The sequence below is a fragment of the Lynx canadensis genome, chromosome C1, assembly GCF_007474595.2.
Source record: "Lynx canadensis isolate LIC74 chromosome C1, mLynCan4.pri.v2, whole genome shotgun sequence".
Taxonomy (NCBI): domain Eukaryota; kingdom Metazoa; phylum Chordata; class Mammalia; order Carnivora; family Felidae; genus Lynx; species Lynx canadensis.
Genome location: NC_044310.1, coordinates 27,431,520 through 27,440,624, shown reverse-complemented (window position 1 = coordinate 27,440,624; position 9,105 = coordinate 27,431,520). Strand labels below are relative to the sequence as shown.

At 59.9% G+C, this 9,105-nt stretch overlaps 1 protein-coding gene across 1 annotated transcript; it reads left to right on the top strand.

The window, feature by feature from the left end:
* Positions 1-4,954: 4,954 nt before the first annotated feature.
* On the top strand, positions 4,955-8,439 carry COL8A2 (collagen type VIII alpha 2 chain). The gene is made up of 2 exons (XM_030327677.1): positions 4,955-5,156; positions 5,695-8,439. The coding sequence occupies exons 1-2, from the start codon at positions 4,964-4,966 to the stop codon at positions 7,611-7,613; spliced, it is 2,112 nt and encodes a 703-aa protein (XP_030183537.1). The 5' UTR covers positions 4,955-4,963; the 3' UTR covers positions 7,614-8,439.
* Positions 8,440-9,105: the final 666 nt, after the last annotated feature.

Sequence of the window (9,105 nt, the reverse complement as noted above, 5' to 3'; positions counted from 1 at the left end):
TGTCTCCACAACAGGAAGCGTCTCATAACATACCTGTGGTTTGGCCAGGCCCCGGGGCTGCCTGAGCGCTCCCCGAGCTCCCCGCCCGCTGCAGCCGCCTGCCGCTGCAGCCCGTCTGGGGTGGGGGGCTTGGAGCGTAGGAACCTGTGCAGGGCTGAGCTCCATCCACCCCCAACCCCGGGAGGGGGGCTGCCAGGGCCACACTAGCCCCACCCCTGCATGGTCCATTAGGAGCCTTCTCCCTCAGCCCCCCTTTTTATCTGAACCTCTGGTAGCTCATCTGTGAAGTGGGATGGGGAGTGCGCAGGCCTTTACATTACGTAGGATCGCCCGGGTCCCCTCTGCTGGTCACCCCTGGGACCAGACCCTCTGAGAGAGGGGACTGGTGGGGAGGGGTCACTGTTAGCTGAGGTCTCTTCCCTTCCTGCAGCCATGTCCAGGAAAGAGGGGTCTATATTTGTGCCACTTCTTCCTGCCGGCACCCGGTCCTTCCCCCCCCAACCCCGCATTGGTCTGAAAGACCCTGGAGCACTCTGCACTCCCAGCCAGCTTCCTTGGCCGCCCCGGGAGGAGGCCCAGGCTGCCACAAAACGCTGACTTGGACAAAACGCTGTTTTACGGGGATTTGTTGAAAAGGGGGAAATCCCCGCTAAGGACTTGCAGCTGTCCAAACACCGCGTCTACCCTGCTGCCGCCACCACTCAATCCCCTGAATCAGCGTCTCCTTATGCACCCCACCTCCCGCCCCTGCCAGCCCAGCCTCTTCCCATCTGCCCTGACTCCTGTGTTCCCCCAGAGAGGGTGATGGCTTGCCCAAGGTCACACAGCAGAGCCGGCCTTGAGCCTCAGAGCCCTCCCCTGAACCCCGACACTCCTAGCAAATGAATCGTTCTTTTCTCTGCACCTCTGTTCCCTGTGCAGGCTGTTCTTAGCTGAAGTCCTTTGGGACAATGTGAGTGTTCCCATTTCTTCCCAATCTAGCCTACCTGCACCCCTCTAGCCTGGGGAGGGGGCTCCCAGGGCAGTGTGACAGGTACAAAGTCTGAGGAAAGGACTGAGTGAGTTATTGGCACGGTCTTTAAACTTGATGGTGACTTGAGGTCATCCAACTTTTATGGAGTGTCACTGTGTACCAGCCAAGTCCGGTGCTGGGCATGGAGTGGGGAGAATGTGGCGGGGACAGAGAGTGAAAAGGCCAGAGAGGAACACAGAGCCGGGACCAGGGCAGGCATCCGATAGGCTCCCTGGATGTCCAAGGATAAGTAAAAATCTGGAGACTCGAGTGTTCAGGAGCCACAGAGCTTCAGGGAGCCTGTGGCACGGGAGGGGGGCGAGGGGCAAGAAAGGGGTGCTGGTGGAAAGGAGGCAGGGGGCTTGGAGGCACCCGGGCACCCCTGGGTCTGATGGTGGCTGGGTTGGGGGCAGTCTGTCCCACGAGGTTGCCGCAATGTGCCACTCCAGGGGCATCATTTCTCTCTGCAGCCCTGAGAACAGGCTCAGCACACCCCTTCTTAAGGTCATGGGCTTGCTTCCACTCCCCGGCCCCCCCTGGACTGGCAGAAGCCAGCCTCCCCTCCAGGAGCTGGAGTGATGTTCTCTCCCCAAACCCACAGGCAGTCTGGAGCCTCTCTGTCTGTCTGTCTAGGGGCTGCCCTCTCCTGTCTGCCTCCCCCTGCTGGTTCTCACAGACCTCTGCTCAAATTCTCAGGCTCCCTATCTCCAGAAAGAAGAGTGGGGGGGGGGGGCTCTTCCTTCCCAGGGGCCTTGTGGGAATGAAATCATTTATTTATTTATTTTTAAATGTTTATTTATTTAGAGTGCAAGCGGCGAGGGTGGGGGGGTGGGGGTGGCGGGGGAGCAGCAGAGAGAAAGGAAGAGAGAATCCCAAGCAGGCTCCGTGTTGTCAGTGAAGAGCAAGACACAGGGCTCGATCCCACAAACCCTGATCATGACCTGAGCCAAAATCAAGTAGGATGCTTAACAGACTGAGCCCCCCAGGCGCCCCCCGGGGAATGAAATCATTCATTGAACAAAGCACTAGGCTGGAGGTCTGCTTGCAGTGAGCTGTCATCCTCACTCAGCGCCGGCTCACTCTAGAGGAGACATCAGCTCTGGGGTCCTGCAGCACACCTATCACCCTCAGTGGAGGGGGCACAGTGCAGGAGGTGCTGGGACAGGGCGAGTTTAGGAAGCCACAGGGTGTGAGGCGGGGACGCTTCCCAGAGATCCGCATTGCCAAGGAGGTTGTAAGGTGGGGACTTGGGACTTTTGCCTCGGTGTCCTGCCTGCCTGTGCTCCCGCACAGTCCTTTGCCTTAAGCATCTTTCCAGCTAAACCCGAGGCTGCCTCACCCTCCATCACCCCCTACCCCAGTGAGGCCTCAGCTCAGCATGGGAAGAGGGTGAGGGCTCCCAGAACCAGGGCTGTGCTGACTCCTCCTGTGACAGTGCCATGACCGTGGCCTCTGGCCTACCAGGCCAGAACGGCCCCCTTGCCTCCCCCTGCTTCTTGTTACAAGCTCTGCCCCCTCTGCCTGCTCCCTCACACCCCTGCCCACCCACCAGGCAGAACATTCTGGCTGTGCGCATGGGTGAGCACCCCCACTCCAGGGCCCCTGCCCGGTGCAGGTGGCCTGTGCAGGAGGGCCCTTATTCCGTGCCAGAGAGGTGGGACAATACTGTGGTTAGGGGCTGGGGCTCCAGGTTTAGGTTCGGACCGCACGTGCTTCCTCATGTGGAAAACAGGACCAGCAAGCCTCTCAGGGCTGAAACGTTAGGGCAGTGCCAGCCGGAGCCTCCATCAGCGGGACTTACCTGAGGGCCGGGCCCAGAGGCTGCAGCCTCAGTCCTGGCATCAATCGTGGTGCAGACAGAACAGGTGGCCTGTGTGGAGGGCTGTATCCTGGGCAGGATTCTTCTAGTCCAAGCTTCTGTTTCTACATCTATAAAATGGGGATAATAACTGTATGAGCCCCAGGGGTCACTGAGAGGATCCTGTGAGACGGAGCCTGCAGAGCTCTGGGCTGGGGAGCCCCACAGGTGGTGGACGTTACTGTTACTGTTCTGGGGCTCAGGGGAGCTTGAGGGACCTACGGGCCCAATGTTACAAAACCGGTTGATGGCAGAGCTGGGTTGGCAGCTTCACCGGCCTTCTCCTGAGCTCTGCATCCATTCCTGTGAAGCTCTGTGTGATACCGAGCACCTCTAGACTCAGCCCAGCACCAGGGAGGGCTCTGCTCCCCACACGCATCCTGGATGTACATAACCCACCCCCAAACCCCTCGTGCACTCAGGCACATGTGTGGAGAGGCCCCTGGGGGTGAGAGGAGCCCAGAGCAGGGAGGCAGGGGAGGGACTTGCCTCGCATGTGCAAAATGCTGAGTAATCTCTCCTTCCAACATTGATGGGTGCCCACTGAGAGGCAGGTACAGTATCGCCTCTCATCACGGCAGCCCTGAGAAGCGGGTTGTTAGTCCAGCGTTTTAAAATAACGTCTTTGGCACGCCTGGGTGGTACAGCTGGTTGAGCGTACAACCCTTGATTTTGGCTCAGGTCATGATCACGGGGTCGTGGGATCAAGCCTCACGTGGGGCTCCACCCTGAGCATGAAACCTACTTGAGATTCTCTCTTCCTCTGCCCCTCTCCCCGCTGCTCATGCGCATGCTGTCTCTAAAATAATGAAATAAAAATAACATCTTTATTGAGATACAATTCACACATCGTAACAGTTGGCCCATTTAAAGTGTCCGATTCAATGGTTTTTTTTTAAACGTATTTGCCCTTGGCAGCCTTTACCACAGTTAATTTTAGAATGCTCTCATCACTCCTACCGGAAACCCTGTACCCATCATTGTGGTCACTCCCTTTCCCCCTTCCAGCAGCCCTCAGCAACTACTAGCCCACTTTCGTCTCTTTACATTTACCTATTCTGGGCATTTCATATAAATGGAATCATATACAATTTGTGACTGGCTTCCTCACTTAGCATGATGTTGTCAGGGTTTTCCTGTAATGTGACACGTAGCAGTATTTTACTTTTATTGCTGAATAATACTCCGTCGTATGGTCATGCCATCATCTGTCCAGTGCACATCTGTGCTATTTCTACTTTGTGGCTGTTATGAATAATGTCGCCATGAACGTTTGGGTATGTGTTTTTGTGTGGACATCTTGTCCCATGAGGAAAGTGAGGTTCACAGAGTGGAAACTCTAGCTGGCGAGTGGAAAACGCAGGCTGGGTGTCCACATCTTGTTGGACAGGCCTTGTTCTCAGAGCTGAGCTAAGTGCTGTGACAGGGCTAGGTTAGGACGCAAAGGAGTGAGGGGTTAACTTTATAGAAGAAGGGGTGACGGCTTCCCAAAGGCCTTAAAGGATGAGTAGGAAATTGAAAGAACATCGCAGGTGGAGAAACAGCAGGGGCAAAGGCCCAGAAGTGCGAGGCTGCCTCATGTCTGGGGCAAAGGTATGGTGGAGAGGAGGAGGAGAGACAGGGGTGGTAGGTGATAGGGTCGGAGCCACAGGCACAGACTAGATTTAAAAGGGTCTTGAATGCCATGCCAGACACCACAGAGGATCCTGAAGGCAGAGGGGAGCCCCAGAAGGGCACCATCAACATAATGTGAAGTCAGACAGACCTTAGCCCCCAGTTCTGCTGACCTTTGCTTTAGTTTTGTCATCTGGAAAATGGGGATGACTATAATAATAACTTGTTAAAGTATTGAGAGCATTAAGTGAGTTCCTGTCTCTGGAGCACTCAGCCCAGTACCTGGCAGAAAGCCAGCCCAGCACATGGTAGTGGGTGTTATCAAAGGGTTTTTAGCAGGGGTGTGCCGAGGTCAGATGGGTGCTCTGGAAGGTGTACATTCTGATCTTTTTGTGAGCCCCTGGGTCTGGTGCTAAGCCACCCGGGGGCTGGCTCGATGGCCCGTCTCGGTTCTTCACTGCAGCACGCCCGCGGACGCCATGCGGGGGGCTCTGACGCCCCTATCTTCGCTGCTGCCACTGCTGTCGCTGCTGCTGCTGGGGTGCGGACCGCGGGCGGCTACCGGAGGCGGGGCCGGCGGGGCAGCGGGCTACGCGCCGGTGAAGTACGTGCAGCCCATGCACAAAGGACCCGTGGGGCCGCCCTTCCGCGAGGGCAAGGGCCAGTACCTGGGTGAGCGCCTCCCCGCCCCGCAGGGCCTCAGACAGCTCCTGACACCCACCGGCTCCTCCCTGGCCCTCAGCCACAGCCCCTCCGTCTCCACCAGAGAGACCTTCTCCACTTCCCTTTTCTTCCTGACGCCGGTCTGGGGATTCGGCTCTCCGAGGGGCCGGAAGTAGGCGGCTGGCAGAGGTGATCTTCAGGTGGGGTGGGGAGGGGGAGGGACGGAAGTAGGGGCGCCCCGCTGCAACTGGTTCTAAGGAGGGCTGCTGGCGCCACCTGGCGGCCATTTCTCCCCCTCCAGGTCTTGCGGGGATGAGAGTCACCCAAGTTTTTGGGAAGGATCGAGACCTGGGTAGGTTGGGTGCTAGGAGCCCCCAAGGTGGCCACTGGACCATCCCTAAACTCCATCATCCATGTACACACGAAGGGGAGACGGGGTGTGGCCTTTATGAGCAGATGTAGTGTACCCCATGGGGGAGTGGGTAGAAGGGTCCAACCGTTTCCACTGGCCAGGCCCCTGACTGCCCCTTCTCTCTCTCTCCCTCAGAAATGCCTCTACCGTTGCTGCCAATGGACCTGAAAGGCGAGCCTGGTCCACCTGGGAAGCCTGGGCCTCGGGGGCCCCCTGGCCCTCCTGGCTTCCCAGGAAAACCAGGCACTGGAAAGCCAGGGCTACATGGACAGCCTGGCCCTGCTGGGCCCCCTGGCTTCTCCCGGATGGGCAAGGCTGGTCCCCCGGGGCTCCCGGGCAAGGCCGGACCACCAGGGCAGCCAGGGCTTCGGGGAGAGCCGGGGATACGAGGGGACCAGGGCCTCCGGGGCCCCCCAGGACCGCCTGGCCTCCCTGGACCCTCAGGCATTGCTGTCCCTGGGAAGCCAGGCCCCCAAGGAGTGCCAGGGCCCCCAGGATTCGGAGGGGAGCCAGGGCCCCAGGGGGAGCCTGGGCCCCCAGGTGATCGAGGCCTCAAGGGGGATAATGGAGTAGGCCAGCCAGGGCTACCTGGGGCCCCAGGGCAGGGAGGTGCCCCTGGACCACCTGGCCTCCCTGGTCCAGCTGGCTTGGGCAAACCGGGTTTGGATGGGCTTCCTGGGGCCCCAGGAGATAAGGGTGAGTCGGGGCCTCCTGGAGTGCCAGGACCCAGGGGGGAACCAGGGCCTCTGGGCCCAAAAGGGCCCCCAGGTGTGGATGGTGTGGGGATACCAGGGGCGGCAGGGATACCAGGGCCACAGGGCCCAGCAGGGGCCAAAGGGGAACCAGGAACCCGGGGCCCCCCTGGCCTGATAGGCCCCACTGGCTATGGGGTGCCAGGACTGCCAGGCCCTAAGGGGGACAGGGGTCCAGCTGGGGTCCCAGGACTCTTGGGGGATAGGGGTGAGCCAGGTGAGGATGGGGAGCCAGGGGAGCAGGGCCCACAAGGCCTTGGGGGCCCCCCAGGACTTCCAGGGTCTGCAGGGCTCCCTGGCAGACGGGGGCCCCCTGGGCCCAAGGGGGAGGCAGGGCCTGGAGGACCCCCAGGAGTGCCTGGTATTCGGGGTGACCAGGGGCCTAGTGGCCTGGCTGGGAAACCTGGGCTCCCAGGAGAGAGAGGACTTCCTGGGGCCCATGGACCCCCTGGACCTACTGGGCCCAAAGGTGAGCCTGGTTTCACAGGCCGCCCTGGGGGACCAGGGGTGGCAGGAGCCTTGGGGCAGAAGGGTGACTTGGGGCTTCCTGGGCAGCCCGGCCTGAGGGGCCCCTCAGGAATCCCAGGTCTCCAGGGCCCAGCAGGTCCTATTGGGCCCCAGGGACTGCCAGGCCTGAAGGGTGAACCGGGCTTGCCAGGACCCCCTGGAGAGGGGAAAGTGGGGGAACCCGGAGTGGCTGGGCCTACAGGGCCTCCTGGGGTCCCCGGTTCCCCAGGACTCACTGGCCCTCCTGGGCCTCCCGGGCCACCTGGTCCCCCTGGAGCCCCCGGGGCCTTTGATGAGACTGGCATCGCCGGCCTGCACCTGCCCAATGGTGGAGTGGAGGGCGCTGTGCTGGGCAAGGGGGGCAAGCCACAGTTTGGGCTGGGCGAGCTGTCGGCCCACACAACGCCTGCCTTCACCGCTGTGCTCACTTCGCCCTTTCCCGCCTCCGGCATGCCTGTTAAATTTGACCGGACTCTCTACAATGGCCACAGTGGCTACAACCCAGCCACTGGCATCTTCACCTGCCCTGTGGGCGGGGTCTACTACTTTGCTTACCACGTGCACGTCAAGGGCACCAACGTGTGGGTGGCCCTGTACAAGAACAACGTGCCAGCAACATACACCTACGATGAATACAAGAAGGGCTACCTGGACCAGGCATCTGGCGGGGCTGTGCTCCAGCTGCGGCCCAACGACCAGGTCTGGGTGCAGATGCCGTCGGACCAGGCCAACGGCCTCTACTCCACTGAGTATATCCACTCCTCCTTTTCAGGGTTCTTGCTCTGCCCCACATAACACCACAGGGGCCTTGCCGCCTTGGCCTCCTCCTCTTTAGTGGTAGAGAGACCTTCTCCGTTACAAGAACCTCCATTTAAAGAAAAAAACCAAAGGCTGAACAGACGCGGAAACAGAGGCGGCCGTGGCCTTGGCCCAAGGAGATGGATTCGGTTTCTCCCTCCATGCAGGCTGAGGTGGTTCCTGGAAGAGGCTGGCCTGGGTTCCTCTCCCCCAAGTGTCTGTGCAGTGCTGGGGTTGCACCCCCATTGCAGGCAGGGCCCCAGGATGCTCAGCCTGGCTGTCGGAGACCCCTGCCTCGTTGGGAGTCCTGGGCTCTGCTGGGCGGTGAAGGATGCTGCTTCTCAGAGTCGGAGCTGAGAGGGGCCCGTGCCCCCCCCCCATGCCATTTTCCCAGGGAGACATGGGCCCAAGCCCTGCCCTTCCTGCTGGCCTCTGGATGGCACCTGCTTAAGGAATGAGGCATGGCCACCCTCGGATCTTGGCTGGGGCTCTTCCAGCTCTCCCGGGACCTCCAGCAGATGACGGTGGGTCCCCTGAAGAATTTTTGCTTTCGGGGGAAAGCAAAGGGTGGGGGGCATTGAGGTGGCCAGTGTGGACACCCTGCCAGTGCTGCAATCCCAGGGTGATGCTGTGGCATCAGGCCTGTCCAGGGTGTGTGGCCCCTCCTGCAGGCTCCTGGGAATGGCCAGCCCCCTTTCTGCTCCAGCTGCCGCCACAGGAGCAGCGGTTTGTGACAGGAGGGGCATGGACCTGGGGCAGGATGGCAGCCCTTCACGTTCATCTCCAACTCCCAGCCTGCTCCCACCAACTGGCTCTGCTCAGTGTAAGGGCAGCTGCACAGGCCCTTAGGGACTGCCGCAGCAGGCACGAGGCAGGAGCGACCGTCAGTGAACACGAGTGTCCTCCCTTTCTCTCCTTTCACCTGCTGGCAGAGGGCTGATGTTTTCATACAAAACACACTTTTGTAAGGTGTCCTTGCCACACTCAGCCTGAGTGTCCCCAAGGCAGAGAGCCTCTTTTTTGGCCCTCAGAACAAGGTACACACAAGCTCTGGGATGAAGAAGGCTCCCGCCTGCTTCTCCTTAACAAGAACCATGTGGAGGGTATGTGTGTCTACCAGAGGGGTTAATCTGAGGGGGCTTCCTCTCCTTCTACCCTCTGGTTCCAATTTCCTGTTCTAAGCAGGATTAGGGCCCAGAAGGCTGAGGCTCTGAGAAAAAGGGTGCCAATAGGCCCCTTTGGGATGAGTTGACTCTGGATGTTTCTGCCATTTTCCCCAAGCAGAGCCCCCACCTGTAGGAAATAGGCAGGATTCCTGCCCCTCCCATCCCCTAGTTCAAGCTCAGTAGATAAAGCAGAGATTAGTGCTGGGACAAAGCTGGCCACTTCCCCCGGTGGCTCCAGGCCTGTCCATTCAGCTCTCCCCAGGACAGCCCATTTGTCTGTACCAAGTGTGAACCTGGGTCACCCAGTGTGGTCTCACACTGCT

What these genes read in the sequence shown, in the direction of transcription:
- COL8A2 (XM_030327677.1), top strand. Translation starts at nt 4,964, where the DNA reads ATGCGGGGGGCTCTGACGCCCCTATCTTCGCTGCTGCCACTGCTGTCG. An exon ending in GGGCAAGGGCCAGTACCTGG is followed by an intron (nt 5,157 to 5,694) that starts GTGAGCGCCTCC and finishes TCTCTCCCTCAG; the next exon opens with AAATGCCTCTACCGTTGCTG.